Source organism: Nuphar pumila, chromosome 13 (genome assembly GCF_984573655.1).
Source record: "Nuphar pumila chromosome 13, dmNupPumi1.hap1.1, whole genome shotgun sequence".
In the NCBI taxonomy this organism is placed as follows: domain Eukaryota; kingdom Viridiplantae; phylum Streptophyta; class Magnoliopsida; order Nymphaeales; family Nymphaeaceae; genus Nuphar; species Nuphar pumila.
In genome coordinates this window covers 5,726,887-5,745,502 of record NC_143261.1, presented here as the reverse complement: position 1 = coordinate 5,745,502, position 18,616 = coordinate 5,726,887, and the positions used below count along the sequence as shown (strand labels likewise).

Genomic DNA, 18,616 nt, shown 5'->3' with positions numbered 1-18,616 from the left:
AAATAGGCAAGAGTGTTAAATATTGAATTTTGCTAATATAATTAATGGTGCGACGAGGACATGGGTAGGTTTAGGCGGCACAGAGTGATCCCCCGACTGCTGATGACAACGGGGCGACAGGGAATGAGCCAAAGTCAAATATAGCGAGGCGGCAGGGGGCGAGCCCCTGCAGACAGCACTGAAGCGGCAGGGGTCGCACCCTTGCCGACAACAGCGAAGTGGCAGGGGGCTAGCCACTGCCGACAACAACGAATCGGCAGGGGGCTAGCCCCTACCGACCACACTAAAGCGGCAGGGGTCGCACCCCTGCCGATGGCAGCGAAGCGGCAGGGGGCTAGCCCCTGCCCACAGCAACGAATCGGCCGGGGTCGCTCCCCTGCCGACCACACTGAAACGGCATGGGTCGCACCCTTGCCGACGACAGCGAATCGGCAGGGGGCTAGCCCCTGCCGACAACAACGAATCGGCAGGGGTCGCTCCCCTGCCGACAACACTGAAACGGCAGGGGGTCGCACCCCTGCCGACGACAGCGAATCGACAGGGGCCGAGCCCCTGCCGTCCGGCGAAAGGACGATGGCAGGGGGACAAACCCCTGCCGGAGAGAGAGAGAGAGAGAGAGAGAGAGAGAGAGAGAGAGAGAGAGAGAGAGAGAGAGAGAGAGAGAGAGAGAGAGAGAGATCGGGGCGAAGGGGTGTCGCAGGGGCCCTTGGCCCCCTGCCGGCACTCCGACGAACCCCCAAAAGAGGGAAGGGGACGACAGGGGCCCTGTAGGCCCCCTGTCGGGTCTCCAAAGGCAAGGAGGAAGGTGGGAGGGCGCGGCAGGGGCCGTGCGCCGCCTGCCGGCGTCCTGGCGAGGTGACAGAGAGGGCGATGGGAGGGGGAGAAGAGGGAAGAGGAGACTGAGATAGAGGGCGTACCTGGAAGGGGAGCAGGCGAGGTGGCTGGCGACTCTGGAGGCGTCGATCGAGGGCGGCGTGTTGGGGACGAAGGGCTGTGTGCCCTCCCCCGCCCCCCAGCAGGGCTTTTAAAAGCCTCAGGGGGGGCGATGAATGGGGAAACCCTGATGGGTTTCCCCCAATCTCCCCGAAATCGAAGGTGGAAGGGGGGCGGCGCTCGGGAAGAGGATTTAAAATCCTCTTCCTGAGTCGGGTTATTAAAACCCTAATGAAGAGGGGCCCGGGTCGGGTCCGGACCCGACCCGGCCCGGGTCCACATAAAATTTTTTTAGCGGGTTTTACAGTTTCACTAGATATGTTGGATAAACTTTCTTAATTTTAAATCTTATGTCTTCTCCTCTAAAAAATTCCATATGATTGTCAAAAATCAATATCAAAGCAACATCTCTATTCTTAGATTTGATTCAGGTAGTGAATACCTATTGAATGAATTTCAAAATTATTTAGAAGTAAACAAAATTTGTCACAAAAAATCATGTCCTAGAACTCCCCAACAAAATAGAATAACCGAAAGAAAACATAGACATATTTTATAAACCACTAGGACACTGCTTATTTCTAAAGACATTCCAAAAAGCTTTTGGGCCTAAACCACTCTAACATCAACTTCTTTGATAAATAGAATGGTCTGATCATCCTTGTAAAACATATCACCTTATGAAAAATTATTTTAAAAGACACGCGACTTCAATCGGTTGTGGATCTTTGGTTGTGAGTGTTTTGTTCCTTTTCAAAAAAGAGATAAATTGTCTCCAAATGCCATTGAATGTGTATTCATGGGTTATGGAGATAACAAAAAAAGACTATAGATGTTTTGATCCTAACAGTATCAAGCTATGTGTTTCTAAAGACGTAACCTTTTTGAAAAATCAAAATGGTTTTGAGAAGATTAAAGAAAACAATGAAGTTGATTATATATTTTTATTTGATCTCTTGCTACAACAAGAGTTGAATTCTTGTGATGATTCTTTGGATGACATAGAGGATAATCCCTTAAATATCAATGAAAATGTGCATGAAGAATCACTTATAAATAATGATATTATTGTTAAACCTATGCGAACTTATAATCGACGTGAACAAAGGAATCCTCCAAATGCTTTTGAAAAATATTTTCAAAATTCATCATTAGAGGAAACCTCCCTTAGGAGATCCAATCGTATCTTTAACCCACCAAATAGGTTTTTATCTTGTGACACATTAACACCAAAATATAGGTCATGTCTAATTACATTGCATTTTTATTAACCATTACATTATAATGAGGCCAAAAATTTTTCTCAATGGGTTAAAGCTATGAATATAAAACTTAATTTTATTGAAAAAGCTAAAACATGAAAAATAACTTCATTACACATAGGAGAGAAATCTATAGGATGTAGATGTGGTTTTAAGGTTAAAACCAAGAGTGATGGGTCTCTTGAACGATAAAAATCTAGGTTAGTGGCCAAAGGGTACCCTCAAGATTATGGTATTGACTATGAAGAAACATTCGTCCCGGTAGCTAGAATGACTAGTGTTTGGACCATGGTTGCCAGTTGAGGAAGCGGGAGCGGAATGCGAAGCACTTTCAAAATTTTAGGAAGCGGGAAGTGTAGGACCACTTATGAGCGAATTGGGAATCGTCTCAAAAGCGACCTAGGAAGCGACCTAGGAAGCGAAAAAATAATAATAAAAAATACAAAAAATTGAAAAAATGGGAAAAGTGTGATGGGAATCGCACTTCCCACTAAAGGGAAGCACATTTCCCATTTAAAAGTGGTGCTTCCCTGCACGTTTTGGAAGCGCGACATTTCGCGCTTTCGAAGCGCGTTTCGGGGAAGCATGCTTCCCCACTTACCTAGACGCTTCCAGTAACTCTGGTTTGGACCCTTATAGCTGTTGCATCTATTAAAAAACGACTCATCTACTAACTAGATGTGAAAAATGCTTTTTTGAATGGTGAATTAAATGAAGAGATTTAGATGCTTCTTTTGTCTGGATTTTGTATTGAAAAAAGGTAAAATCCTTAAACTTTAAAAAACTTTATGCGGTCTAAAACAAGCTCCAAAAGCTTGACATGATAAATTTAGTAATGTAATGACTCATCTGGGTTTTCATTCTTGTTATACCGACACCGCTTTTTTTGTTAAAAGTACATGTTCTATGCTTGTTATTCTTATACTTTATGCAGATGTTATGATTATCACTGGAAGTGACAAACAAGGAATCAATGATATTAAAAATATCTTAAAAGAAAACTTTGATATGTCTGATTTAGGTTTCTTAAGATTCTTTTTAGGTATTAAATGTAACGACCCCAACGCCTATCCGTTAAAAAGTGATAATTTTTTTTAAACAATTGCAGAAACATTCTTAGAGACCCGGAGCCTTACAGTCGTAACCACATCCACAACCACAAGAGATCTTACACTACCATTAGTGAAAGCTATCCAATTTTATTCAATAAAATATGAAATGTCTAGAGACATAAACATGAATAATAATAACAATAACAATAATAAGAACAAGTCTATAAAGTAGAGCCCCTCTGTCCAAACTGAACATTGTCTAGCAATCATGTAACACCCTGTAGTAGCAAGTCCCATCACTGAGTCTCAACAACTGTGAAAAACAAAAGTAAGGTGTCAGAATGCGAGATCCTGCGTACGAATCCCTTTATCAACTCAAATAAGAAAACAGAACATAAATGAGATTCATGCAATATGTTAGAGAAAATGTAACAACTATTTCATGCTTCAATTGATCATTTATACATTTTAAGAATAAACAATATGTAACCGGAGATATCACATTTCAGAAAGCAATAAAATTGCTCGATCTAATGCAGAGCAGTAAAATGCATGAATTCAATGTACATGCATGAATAACTTAAGTTATTATTAAAGTTTTCTTTCTGTATGTATGCCCCTATTTAATGCACACATTTTTGTTTTTCTTTTTATTAACATAATACGCGGATACTCAAAATGGTTAAACAACTCTCCAGTTCAAGTCGGGTCCCCAGTTGTAGCTTAACACACAAATTGGTATTTTAATAATGAGTTTCCAACTTGGCCCTCGTTCGACTTCAGGATTCGGCACCGTTCATCAGAACATTAGAATTCATCATCTAATGTCGAGACATTAGGGAAATCAGTATCAACTAATGCCATTTTTCTTGGTATACCAATAACCATAACTGTGTCTGCAAACCACCTCCAAGCAAAATGACAGAATCTCCCTAAAACCTTGGCCGGGTGGTGAACCACCTAGTTAGGTTTAGGGGCAAAAGGGAACAAATGTACGCAAAGTTTTAGTATCCTCACGGTTTTCCAAAATCGTAGTCTAGGATTCCACACTCTAAAAGAGACATCCAAAAAAACATTAATTACATTGTTTTCTCATTTATCTTATCGTTTAAAATAATGATTTATTTCAATTCTTTGTTTTGCAATTCATCATGCAAAAGTCAAACCTTCGTTTCATAATTTAACATGCGAAACTTATCACGGGACCACGACCCATTATTATATGAAACAATGTAATTTGTTTAAAAACACTATGTTGATTTTTGCGATGCATAGATTAAACATGGAGAAATACCTACTCGAGGCCCACACGGCCTACAGTGATCCATTATAACCACCAATGCATATAAGACAAAATTCATAATGAAGATGCCATTTATGCAGTCTTTTCACATGCCTTCTGAATGCACATTCGCACATGCTCAACAAGGATGTGCATGAACAATTTTTTTTCCTTGCATGTGTTGTCATAATCATGCCAAATACATATTTTCTTTCATGAGTCAATTTATGCCCACATGCCAACTACTATGCGAATTAATCATTATATCAAGATTGGCACATGCCCATAGAATGCATGTATAAATAACATCACATTAGAAACAATGAGCATGTATACTTAGTCAACCATAAGCATGCAGAACAACATCTTAGCATGAGTAAGGCCTAATCATTCATAATAGGAAAAAAGTCTGGAAATTTAGAGCATCAGTTGAATTCTCTTTAAGCTCAAATCAATGCCTTTAATGTGCACAAATTTGAACCTTTGCCATACTCAAACCTATACATCCATGCTACATAATTCTAACATGTAGTAACCATGAATCCACATAACCATTAGATTCAGAAGTGAAAGATTTCTGGGTTTTTCTTTTCAACAGGCACCTAGCCTAGCCGAACCCAGTCAGCTGAGTCTGTACCTAACTAAACTGCCCCCAGCTGACCCAGTTGACTGGGCTAAAACTGAGCCCTCTGCCCAGCTGAACCAGCAGCTCAATTGGGCCTGCCAGCAGAGATTTAAAATTTATTACATATAATTTTTTTGTAGCAGTTGTCTCTATTTTTATTTTATTATTGTTTTTTTAGCTAAATGCCTGCCCAGCAGCGTCTGGGATGCATAGCCAGTCCAACAAAACAAACCATTTTGTTTTCTGTTTTTATATTTTTTATTTTTGATAGGGTTCCAGCCCACCTGCAGCCACTCCCAGTTTGGCTGGGCTTGACAGGCTGCCAAACAATCCCCAGCCGGCATTGGTTCGGTTGGGTCCAGCCAACACTGTCCGGCCTAGCTGAACCTGGTTTGGCTGGGCCTGACAGGCTCAGTAGTTGTGTTTATAGAGGGGGATAATAGTCAATTGTTTTATCCCTGACATGTGTTTATAGAGGGGCATTTTTGTAACATAGCCCTAGGGATAATAGGCAGCCATAGGGATAATAGTCAATTGTTTTTGTCTTCTTCTGAAACCAAAAGGGGATGTCCCTTGTATGTTGTAGTCTCAAGTTCTTTTTGAAGCTAGCGGAAGGATTTCATATTCTTCTCTATTGTTACCTCTTGAGCCTTTCTTCATTGGGTCTGATAGCACCTTGTGCTGTGTTGAGTGGTGCTAAGATGCAACAGTCCATGCTTTTGCAAGCCTTCGTGGAAGTTTCAGGTCTGAAGATCAATGGGAAAAAAAGCTGCTTGATTACCTTTAGTTCCCCAGACTCCATCTCTTCTATAGCATTAAATTTTAGTGGTTTTGGGCTGTCTTTTGTGTGATCTTCCTCTTGGACAACTTGGTCTGTACCTATGGAAAGGGCAATATGAGGCTTCTCCTTGTGCACATAAGGAATATAGAATTGCTCAAAAAATTCAAACATGGTAAATGTAGTATCTTTTAGTTGTGTCTCGTACCATCCTTGTTAGGAATGTGCTAGCTAGCATGCCACTAGATGTTTGTTTTCAGAATGCCTTTGAGAGTATAAGCTTGAAGAGATAGAAACGAGCTATAGACAAAATGTTTTGGGGGTCTGTCGGAACAGAAAGAAAAAATGCTGCTTTTGTGGAAAAGGGAAAGTGAACTCTCATTTGAATGTGGTTTGAATGACCACTTGAGGCTAGTAAAAGACATTCCTTAGATTGGGGTGAATGTTTGAATTTTTGGAGCGAACAATGCAATAGCGGCACGTTACACATTCCATGAAAGAACCTTTCTTTTTTCAAGGTAATTGTTGTTTTCTTCTTTCATTCTTTTCTTGTTTTATTCTTTCCTTGCCTAAAAGTGGGAGCAAAGCGATCAATAAAAAAAGTAACAATTGAAGCAGCAAAGTGACTGATTGTACTTTTGTCTTACCCAATGTTATAAAAAACGCCTAGGTAAGTGGGGAAGTGCGAAACGCCGTGCTTCCGAAACGCACATGAAAGCACCATTTTTTTAGGAAGCACGCTTCCCTCCTCACTTCCCCCACACTTCCCTCATTTTTTTTTCAATTTTTTTTATTTTTATTTTTCTCTTTTTTCGCTTCCCCCTTGCTTCTGGTTCGCTTCCCTCTCTCTTCTGGTTCGCTTCCTAGGTCGGTTTCGAGACGATTCCTGATTCGCTCCTAAGTCGTCCCACGCTTCCCGCTTCCTAAAATTTTGAAAGTGCCTCGTTTCCCGCTTCTGCTTCCCACTTCCTCAACTGGCAACCATGGTCTTACCTGTCTTAACCTCCTAACCAACCCTGGCCCTTTCCTAAACCTAACCAAAAAAGGCAAGCAACCCGAATCAGACAAACAGACCACACACCAACTAGACAGATTTTAGGGTCAGCCATGGAGGAGGAGAAGTTGATTTATCAATTTCTAGTCTTCATCTATCATGTGTTTCATCCATTTTAGGTTCTATTAATTTTATGACAGCTTTTTCCAATATGTGCGAACCTAGAATAACTATGCATAGATCGCCCCTCTTTAAAGGAACGACGAAGGTAGATCTGCACTCCCATTTCTCTTCAAGCTCATCTCTTCCTTGTCTTCCTCGATTTTTCTTTTCTCATTTGTCATTTTTGTCCTTGTTTGGGCATCTTCACGATCTAGGGCGAGCTGCAACACCTTGTGGCTGCAAGGAGAACGTGTGTGTTGATTGCGTGTGGACTTAACCTGTCAAAATAACGAGCCAAGGTAGGAGACTTGATCCCTCTTCTCACGATGGTGGTATGCGTATGCACACTTGTTTGACTAGATATATGCTTCTCTGATTGTTTTGATTATGTTTAAGAATCTATTATGTGCATTATGCTAGTTGCGTTTATGTAAATGTATGAGTTTTGGGAATGATTTTCGTAAGGGAGTCGGGTTGGTAGCGAAATGCCATCTTCGAGACCCAACCGATCCTTTGGAACAAAGAGAAGCCCAACGAGCTATCCACCCATTTCGGCTTGCTCCGCAGTAGGATAGGCTATACATGTGTAGGCTCGCGTTTGTAGGCGTCGTAGCAGAAGTTGTAGGCTCGCTCACTGCTAGGCGTAAAAAGCTGCTATGTGAGGGCATTCTGTCTTCTTATGGCTGGATGGGAACTCCACCGGTGGGCCCTAAAAAAGAAAGGAGCGAGGGAGTGATAGCCAGGCAACCCTAGCTTAGCCTAACTGTTGCTCGTGAGCCGCCAAGTACCAGTATTATAAAGCACAAGTATAGATTTCTTTGGGTTGGGAATTCCTCCATGGAAAAGGTGAGTCTCGTTTCTTGGAAAAAAAGTAATGAGACCTATCAGCATGCCCTGGGGGGGGGGGTTGCGGGGCTTGACATTAAGGACCTCTCTAACTTGAATAAAGCATTAATTAGCAAATGGCTTTGGATACTGTCCACATTAGGTGAAGATTGGGCCACCCTTATCTGCAATAATTGCCTGTCAAGATGGCCATGGTAGTGGAAGTTGCAATCAAGTTGAAGACTAGGCTTTGGTCTATGGAGGGTGTAGAATTTGCGAGCTTTTTTAGTGCATTTACTCACTACCTCGACAACCTCACCCCGTCGTTAATATTTTTAAGTTGACCCTTATATAATCAAGAAATACATGAGCTTACATACTTGTTGCAAGTCGTTGTGGGTTATACTCATACATCCAAATGGGACATGCTCAGTTGGAAGGCCTCCCTTGATGGTATATTCCGGTTTAAGGCTGTTATCACTCTCTTTTGCCTCTTCCATTGAGCCTCTACCCTCAAATTAATCTGGGGTATTGGGTCATTCCAGTATCTTGAAGAAGGGATCTGAGTCTGGATCCACCTAGGTTTGGATCAGGTTTGATCCATTGATAGAACTTGTCGGTTAGGTCCAGTTTTGTTTTTTTTTAATCTAAGGGAAAACCCCTCATCACAGACTCACATTTGCTGGCCTCTGGTTGGTAAAGCCCTTGAGGTCCCCCCTGCCCACCAGGGAGTACACCCAGCATCGATCTTGCGGTAAGGAATGCCACCTATGGGTATTGAACTTATGACATCTTGTCAACTTGGTGACATTCTCAAGTTGCCCCTACCAGATAATCTGTGCCCTTGTGGGTAACTCCAGTTAAGTTGAGTACTAGATTAAGTCAACCTGAAGTCCCTGGCTGAAGTATTCTCGCTTAAAAGTTAGACTTCCCCTGAAAAACACTTAGTACAAGACTTGCCCTGAGGGGATTTGGCATAGTGGGGTGGGGCCTAGGCCATTAGATGGGCAGTCGAGGCTCGATTCTTGCAGTCCCCACACTCTTGCACGAGCCGACGTCCCATATAGGCCCTGGGGGCGAGGGTCTGAGACAACAACTGTAATTATGGCAAGCCAAGAAACATGTTTTGGATCAAATCAATTTACCAAAAAAAAAATTAGAATTTCTTTCATTAAATTTTAGCTCAATATGAGCGGTTGATTTTTCACCCCTCTAAGAAAACACATTTGCATGAAAAATACCTAATTGATTGCATGTTAACTACTAAGTAGTCTATGATAAACACATCTATTGATTTAGATCAAGCAAAAATCACCTGCAAACACGTTTTTTTGCTGGGACCTAACTTGGGGCCTAACAAAAAATGGGATCTGACTTGAACATTCTTGATTACAGCATCTATGTAAGTTATTAACTGTTTTAAAATCCCATTTCTGGTCTAAACTGTGACACTTTTGTTAATCTCAGATTTATATGATAGCATTCCTGCCTATATTGAATCAAGGCTCCTACCTTTTCAGCGTGAAGGTGTCAGGTACATTGCCTTATTTTTGTGTTTGTTGGGAAATTCCCTTGAAAAAAGGTCATTATGGAGCCTCTGGCTTTGGTTATGAATTTCATGGCCCTTCATTTATATGCTCACTATGTTTATTGTGTTTAGATTCAATTCAGCTTGTAATATCCTTATTCTGATAAACCACAGCGTTTATTTTTCATTTTTGTTTTTTATATTGTTATCTGTTGGTTTTAAGATTCTTGCATGAATTTTAAAGTTTCTTTTTGTTTTTGATCTTTTAAGAAGAAACTGTTACATTAGTTCATTGCATCTTAGTGTATTGAGAGTGCACTTGCAACATGTTCCAAGTTATTGCTGTTTGTGTGCAGCTGTACATTTTTGTTCACAGTCCTATAAGGTTCCTTTGTCTTTTCATAGGCTGAGAAGCAACATCAACTCTATTTATCTACTTTTCAGGTTCATTTTACAACATGGAGGACGGACTCTTCTAGCTGATGAGATGGGTCTTGGGAAGACTTTGCAGGCATCTGAATTTAGGCTTAAATTTCATCATTAACCTTTTGCTCTGTTTCCTTTGGCTTCCTTTCCCTGATTATATTGGTCACTGTATCTTTGAAACATAAAGATAATGAAAAGTTATCATAAGAAAGAAAGACATGGCATCTTGTTCTTATCTTTATATCTTACAGGAGGAGATTATATGGATATCCGTATAAACCCTAGCTGTTCCATTGTTGCTTCATGCCTCGGAAAGTCTTTAACCATCTCATGCTGTAAACCCCGTGAATATCCATAAAAACTTTTGTTTAAATCATAATCACAAATATCGATATCAGCTATATCCTGGCGAGGCTATTTCTCTCGATATTATAGGTTAGGTGATGAATCTTGGGAAAACCTCTAGGCTTAAAATATTTAAAAAATATAAAAGTAACAAAAATAAGTAAGAAAATATCATGTTTAGACTAAAATACATATATAATAAAAGAAAGAAGAAAAGCATATTTAAGATGTAGAAAATAAATAAAAGCAGAAATAATTGATAATATCACGATATTCCCATGATAATATCATGTTATTATTATGTTAGCGATATTTTCAAAGTATCATGATGCTTTACCTTTAATATCAGTCACTGAAAATATGACCATAATCATGATATTTTGAAAATATCACCAATATCTGTGACTGGTTTGAATGCATTATGAAGCTTAACATGATTCATTTATTCTTTATCCATTATAAATAGTTGTTTGTTTGCTCCAACAGTAAGATAGTCCTTGATCTTACCCTAACTATGTAATATTTTCATAGTAATGTGGCTGAGAGCTCTTTTTCCTCATTTGTCACCTTTTCGTAAGATCTTAACTCAGATTATATGGTATCAGATCAAGGTTGTGATCCTTGTACAGCTGCGTAAAATCAGTTTTGAGTAGTTTAGGAGGTTAGAACTGTACTATTGAGAGCCTAATGGGTCCAACTCAAACAGCTAACATCCAGAGAAGAGCTGATAGTTCAGCCCTACTGCCAGTCTCATGTCTGATCTTTGTGGAGGAGTATTTTTTCTTCAAATAGATTTTATTGAATAGGTTACATATGTCAAAGAATTTAGATGCCTTGGTCCAATCCCAGTGCTCCACATGTTGTGAATCATGAAATTTTCACGGTATCTATTATCACTGCTATAGGGGGGGTTCTGAGTAAGTTTTGTTCCCTTTGTTGACTGCCAGTAATGGCACTTCTGTTTGGATGGGTTCTATTGTGTGAGTTATTTTCATTAACAAGGTTTAACTTCAGTTTTGACCCGTTGGTTGAGAAGCATACAAAGGATTGGAAGTTTGATGGCTGTGAAATCGTTGTATTTCCTAGTCAAAATAGTTCAACATGATCAGTTAAGGTTTCAGGCTTGGAGAATCTGCTGTTTGATCTGTTTATATATCTGAATTCAGTTTTCTTCAAGTGTCTGAAGTTCATTCTTCCACTTTTATTCTTACTTGACTATCGCTGCATGATGTTAAGGTTGCTTTGCTATATATTTCTCTGCAAGTTTACACAATTGGATGTGTTTGTTTTTTACACAAACTTGGCCCTGACCCTGATAAATTAGCTGCTCAAGCTACTAAATGCATATTTATAGGTTATCCAAAAAATCAAAAGGGATATCGATGTTATGATCCAATTTCTCGCCGAGAGTATGTTAGTGCGGATTTATCTTTCTTGGAATCCATTCCATATTACTCTAGTACCGGTTCCTCGATGCAAGTTGATCCAGCTGAGTCTTTTCCTTTACCTATACCTCCTTTTCCCTTGGAATCCGTGCCCTCATTCCCGAACCACACTTCATCCTCTTCCAGATTTCATAATCCTCCATTGGTATATGTGCGTAGAGATCCACCTCCGCAAGTGCCTCCATCTTCCTCTTCCCCTGAGGTAAGTTCTACTGACAGTATTGATCTTCATGATGATGATAACAGGCCGATTGCTCTACGAAAGGGGACACGACAATGTACTTTATATCCCATGTCTCATTTTGTCTCAGAAGCCAGAATTGGAAATCAGTTGAAATCTTTTATTTCAGCTTTATCTGCTGAAGTTATTCCTCTGAACTATCAGCAAGCAGAGCTTGATACTCGCTGGAAGATGGCTATGCAAGAAGAAATTGATGCCTTAATATCTCAGCATACTTGGGATCTAGTTGATTCCCCAGCAGATGCTGACATTGTTGGATGTAAATGGGTATATACGATAAAGTACAAATCTGATGGTTCAATTGAACGGTACAAGGCCAGATTAGTAGCCAAAGGGTATACTCAGACATATGGTATTGATTTCTTTGAAACTTTTTCTCCTGTTGCACGGATGGGTACCATTCGTCTTGTTCTCTCAGTAGCTGTGCAACATGGTTGGAACCTGTACCAATTAGATGTGAAAAATGCATTTCTATATGGGGACCTATCTGAGACTGTTTACATGCAACAACCTCCAGGATTCGAGGTTGAGGGGGAGTGTCAGAAGGTGTGTAGATTGAAAAAGGCAATTTATGGCTTGAAACAAAGTCCTCGTGCATGGTTTCAGAAGTTCTTTGAAGTGATGTCAGGTTTTGGCTTTAATAGGTCAGCAGCAGATCATACACTATTCATAAAGAAAACTAGCTCTGGCATAGTCGTTATGGTGGTATATGTGGATGACATCATTCTTACAGGTGATGATGTGAAAGCTATTGAAGCCACAAAGGTTCATCTTTAAAAACACTTTGTTACAAAAGACCTTGGTTCACTCAGGTATTTTTTGGGTATAGAAGTTGCCAGGAGCAGTGAAGGGATGGTTTTGTCTCAACGTAAGTATGTTCTTGACTTATTAAAGGAAACAGGAATGTTGGGAGCTAAACCCGCAAATATTCCCATGGACCATAAAGTTCAGTTGTTTGAAGAAGGGTCAAAACCGGTTGATAGCAAAAGCTATCGCTCCCTAGTAGGGAAACTACTGTATATAACTGTGACCAGGCCGGATATTGCTTTAGCAGTAAGGAAAGTTAGGCAGTTTATGGACAAACCAACGGAGGTACACTGAAATGCAGCTATAATGATTCTCAGATATTTAAAATCTTCTCCTTGAAAAGGGTTATTATTCAAGAAAGGTGGAACTCTGGAGATAGTGGCTTACTCTGATGCTGACTATGTAGGATCTGTAGTGGATAGAAAATCTACCACAAGATTCTGTGTGTTTTTGGGAGATAACTTAATTTCATGGAGAAGTAAGAAGCAAAATGTGGTTTTTAGGTCGAGTGCAGAATCATAATATAGGGCTATGGCCCAAACAACTGCTGAATTAATGTGGGTTCGTACTGTTCTACATGGTCTTCAGGTGAAGGTTTCCTCTCCTGTGACCATGATGTGTGATAACAAGGCTGCCACATATATAGCGAACAATCCTGTCTTTCATGAGAGGACAAAGCATATTGAGGTTGATTGCCACTATGTAAGAGATATGGTTCAAGCTGGTCATATCACTATCAAATATCTAAAGTCGGAGGACCAAGTTGCAGATATGTTTACAAAGCCTCTTGCTCGTCCAAATTTCTCAAAATGCTGTGACAAGCTGAGCATGATTGATATCTATGCTCCAGCTTGAGGGGGAGTGTTGAGATTAAGAGGTTTTAAGTTTAAGTTTTCTTAAACTATAGGTTATTTGATATTTCTTGTTTAATGCGAGACTTGTATGTAAATTTTTACATTGGCCTCTCTCTATTTAACATAGAGATTATCCCTAATCAAGATTAACGAGTTCTCTCTTAGCCGACCTCTCTCTCTCTCTCTCGCTGTCTTTCCCTCTCCTCTCCTCTCGTCTGCCGCGGTTCTGGTGCTCCTTATTCAAGTCGCCACAGTAGTTCCTCCCATGGTTAGATTTGCATATATGAATGTGCATTTGGAAAGCATGTGATTTATTTCATGTATGACATATTGTTATAGTTTTTGCATATGGTGCATCAGTGATCAAAATGAATCATCGTAGGCCTGGAGAGTCTTGAGCTTTGATTTGCTCATTCTTTATTTATTTGAAATGCATCATAAAAAATCCCATTAATATTGTTGCACTGTTCTATGCTTTTTTCACGAGCGGTGGTTCCGCGATGGTTGTCGCAGGAAAATATGCGAACTTGTGCCTTTGTTTTTGCATGTTGAATTGCAAATTAAATAATTGACCTTTAATAATCTTCCGTCGTTAGAATGAGAATCTTAGAGTTTCGGTTTTAGGGGACCACGATGATACAAAACTGTGTGCATTATTGATTACCTCTGAACCTGATATTGAGGTTTTTTCTCCTGGCCAAAGTTTTAGGGAGAGTCCGTCACTTTACCTAGGGGTTGTGTTGAGACACGACTGTTGTTTTGGTATACCAAGAAAGTGACACTATTGGATGCGGGGGTCCTTAGTGTCCCTACATTAGATGCGAATGTATAATATTCCGAATGTGATTTAGTCGAGGGCTAAGTTTGAAATCCAGTAATAAAATACAACTTGTGTGCTAAGTTACGCTGGAACCCCACTTGACATCGATAAATTTTACCCGTTTGGTGTATCCGGGGGTAATAATAGCAATAAAACGTGAAACTTAAATGTCTACATCTTAATAGAGACATGCATATGAAAGAGAGCTTGTTTAAAGATAATAAATTATTTATGCATGTGCACTAAAATCATGCATATTCTTGCTATTCATTAGATCATGCATCGTTACTTGTTTTCCTTAATTATGATATATTGGTGAATTCTTTATGTTTGTTTTTTAATGCATGTAAAATGTCTTTAATGCTTAAATTGTGGTCTCTATTAATAATAATTGTTCTTTTTTGCTTTGTAATTGTTCTATATTGCATAAATAGTTAATTGAGTTGTGAATTTGTTATAATTATATCCTTCTAAAATATTACATAAATCTTATTTATGTTCTTTTTACTTATTTGATTCATTAGAGGGATTCATATACAAAATTCTTTGGACTCTGACACTTTTACTTTTTTATTTTTCGTAGCTTTAGATGCCCAGTAATGTGACTTGCTTTTGAGAGGAGTCATGAGGAGACTACACGATTGCTTGACATATTCTTTTAGACAGCTTGACTCTTCTTTTTTCTTTATTTACATTTTATTTGCTTATGTCTCTGACTCTGCATTTTAATAAATAAAGTTTGGATTTGGTATGGTTGAAAAGATGAGTATAAGATCTCTTGTGGTGGTAGTTGCGTTTAACTGTAAGGGTCCTAGGTTTCTGTGAATGTTTTCACACTTGTTTAAAAAAAATTTTACCACTTTTTATGGGTACGAGTTGTGGTTGTTACATAGGTAGTTTCACCAAGCCTGCTGCTTGTTCTTCCCCGATGCTTTGGCATCCAATTTAGTTTAATCATGCGAATCAAGACCAGAATGCATGATACTTTTGAGAGAAAGATTCATATGAAGCAAAACAAGCATGAAAAGTGGAGATTTGAGCATTGCGACTTACCTGAGGTGGAGGCTCCTTGGATTCAAGTTTAGGATTAGCTGTAGAAGTGTTGGGATCAGAGTCCATGGCCTCAACTCTGTCTAAGAAGGGAACAAGTTGAACTCCTTTTCTCCTGACATATGTATGAATAAATGGGTTCCCTTCTAGAAAGTTGAGTTTCATTATGGTCTATAGGACTTTTGGGATCCTGCTCCACAAGTGGAAAAGGAATTAAAAAGGGGAAATCCAATCCTTGCTCTTTCACTTTTTCAATTTGATCAAAATATGGACATACTCAAGAAACACCACATTTCTCGAAATCCAAAGTTTCTTACTGATAGGATCAAAAGTTTAATAATCTTTTTGCCTATTTGGAAATCCTAACAAGCAACATTTTATTGTTTTGGGAACAACTTCTCTTTATATTTTTTGGCAAATAAAACAAAGCATGTACATCCGAAAATTCTCAAACATGTATAATTAGGAACATTGTTATACAACTTTTGGAAGAGCGATATAACTTCAATCATTCTAGAGGCCATACAATTTATCAAATTAATTACCATACTCATTCCTTTTGCCTAATAGATCTTAGGTATCTGATTGCAAACAACAATGCTTTAGTGCTCTCCAATATATGTCTCTTTTCCTTTTAGCTACTTTGTTTTTGCTTAGGTGTGTAAGGGCAAAACTTTTTATGCACAATTTCCTTTTTTTTCAAAAGTTTTCGAGATACCTGACTAATGTATTCTCCCCTTGAATCAGAGTTCAATACTTTTATTTTTGGCACTAATCTGAGTCTCAATCATAACACAAAATCTTTTAAAAATTTCATATTGTTCACTTCTATTTTTTCATAAACTAAATCCAAGTGTATTTTGTATAATCATCTATAAAAGTGACAGTATAACCTATAAAAGTGACAGTATAACCTCTCTTACACAAAATTGGATAAGGACCCCATACATACATCTGAATGTATAAGATAAAAACAGTAGCATACTCTGTTACCTAGGACTAAAAGGAAGCAAAGGTTCCGTATCCTTTTTAGAAACTGCAATGAGCCACTCACTGCTGGGGTACTCCACCTTTCCCATTGACTATGCCAAAAGACTAGTTGATTTTCCAGGACTAAGTCAACTGGGCTGGTAAATCCCAATGACAAGCCAAATGGGCCTATTACCCTTTTCAAAAAAGGGCCCGTGAACCTTAATAAGGTTTTCAGGGTTCTATATATCATCCAACTAACGATCCTTTTACACTCATGTGAATGGATATTTAAATCCAAGCACTTAAAATCAATATGAACAATATTCTTTCAGAATAAAGGTTTTTGAAAACATTTGAAATGAAATTTCATATGGTTTTCAATGACAAATCCAATTTTCTGAGTAACACTATTTCAAATAAACTCAAAGACGCTAAAATAAAAATAAAGGACACAAAACAACATAGAAGATAGCTAATCACTTTTAAACCAATTTAGGAAATCTAATGACTTTTCAAAACAATTTTGAAAATCAGTTTAACTTGAAAGCGGTTGTAAAACCATATTTAATAACAATATACCCTTGTGATTTTTGAAAAAGTCATTAACTTTAGAAAAGTGAAAGCTGAAATCAATTATTTGGTTCATGGTATTTACTTTCAAATTACGTAATAAAAGAGAAAGATTAACTTTTGAACATTTAAAAAAACTATAAATCACTTAATCCAATTGCTTACAATAACTAATTTATCAAAACTGTAATCTCATTATCAAGAAACTAATTCAGAAAGTCTAAATCTAATTATAAAAATATGCGAGTAATTGTTTACTTAATTGCTTATAATTTATAACTGTAAAAACTTTAACTAATAATGCATAAAATTAACTTAAAACATCCTCATCATAATTATGAGAACTATAATTACACATAAAACTAATTTATTAAATATCTAATTACTAAAATCATAATTAATCACTTCCCTAAAAATCACGTGCTTCACAAGTTCGTCCTCACGCCTCCTCTCCTTAGTCCTTCCTCTCTCTCCACTTTTGATACTCCCTAGGGGTCACCACGTCGGTTAATTTATAGAGGGCCTAAGGCGGCAAAAGGGAGGGGGTGAGAGGTTGGGGCAAAATTACTATTTTGCACTTGGTCTTCCTACTTATTTACATGTAACCTCATTTATTTTTCTTTTTGTTTTTATTCTCCATTTACTTAAGACATCACATGTAAATAAGCAAATACCCTCTAGTTGAATCCATTAAAAATATCTAAAAATTCAAATTCCCAAAGAAAATAAGTGAACTTTAAGGTTTTAGTACAAATTTTGAAATTTTGTGGTTGGGTCCAAAAGTGCGCCTCTTGAAATCAAATGTTTCTTTGGTCTTATATTTTAAAAATTCTATCTTTACATATCAGTACTTTTTGTCAAAAGTCTGGGGGAATATATTTCATAATTTAATTATTAAAACATTTTCCTGTTATGTGCACCTTTCACAACACCTGGACGGATGAGGACATAGGTCTGACTTTTATATAAATAACTATATTTGGTGTAGTATTAAGGTTTATTACTGGGGAAAAGGTGGTATACTACAATAAGCCTTCTCTCTTACTGCCAATCCCAAAGCTTCTCTTGGATAGCTGATCCTGCATAACAAAATTCATAGGGAAAAATCACATTACAATCTAGTGATTTGGCCAACAAATATATGATTTATAGCAAGAGTGGGAGCATGAGACTTGAAAAATATTCAGTGTACTCCCAGGACATGATACAATAGTAGTGATTATGACCTTCTAAAGGAACATTGACTATCAACTTTAGAGATAGACATGGATGATCCTTTTGCTGCGCAGAAAGTGCCACTGCAAGGATGAGAGTTGAGATACTCATGTATAGTAATATGACATGACACCTTTAAGTCTATTAGCTAACTAGAGGGGCTACCAATTATACCTATGTATGCAGTATCAAAAAAAGAAGGGGAAGTTGAGAGAGAAGATGCAACTGCGGACTGAACCAAGAGTTGTTGAATCTTCTGTTGAATATGCTTCAGGATATGAGAATATCTAGTAGGTGAACGCTTTTAAGAACTGAAAATGGAGAAGATCACATCCCAGCGCTACCTGATTGCACATCCTTAGGCTTTGTAGCTTCTCAACTAGGTGATGTTGTAAAACCCCCAAGTTTTTTTTTCTTCAAAGTTCATGTA

General features: G+C 38.4%; 1 protein-coding gene across 1 annotated transcript in view; it reads left to right on the top strand.

The window, feature by feature from the left end:
- CHR18 (chromatin remodeling factor18) overlaps positions 1 to 18,616 on the top strand; it is a 212,530-nt gene that overhangs the window by 40,533 nt on the left and 153,381 nt on the right. Inside the window, exons 9-10 of the mRNA XM_089984290.1 lie at positions 9,381 to 9,447; positions 9,886 to 9,952. Coding sequence (XP_089840416.1) covers positions 9,381 to 9,447; positions 9,886 to 9,952 — 134 coding nt within the window. The remainder of the gene's footprint in view (positions 1 to 9,380; positions 9,448 to 9,885; positions 9,953 to 18,616) is intronic.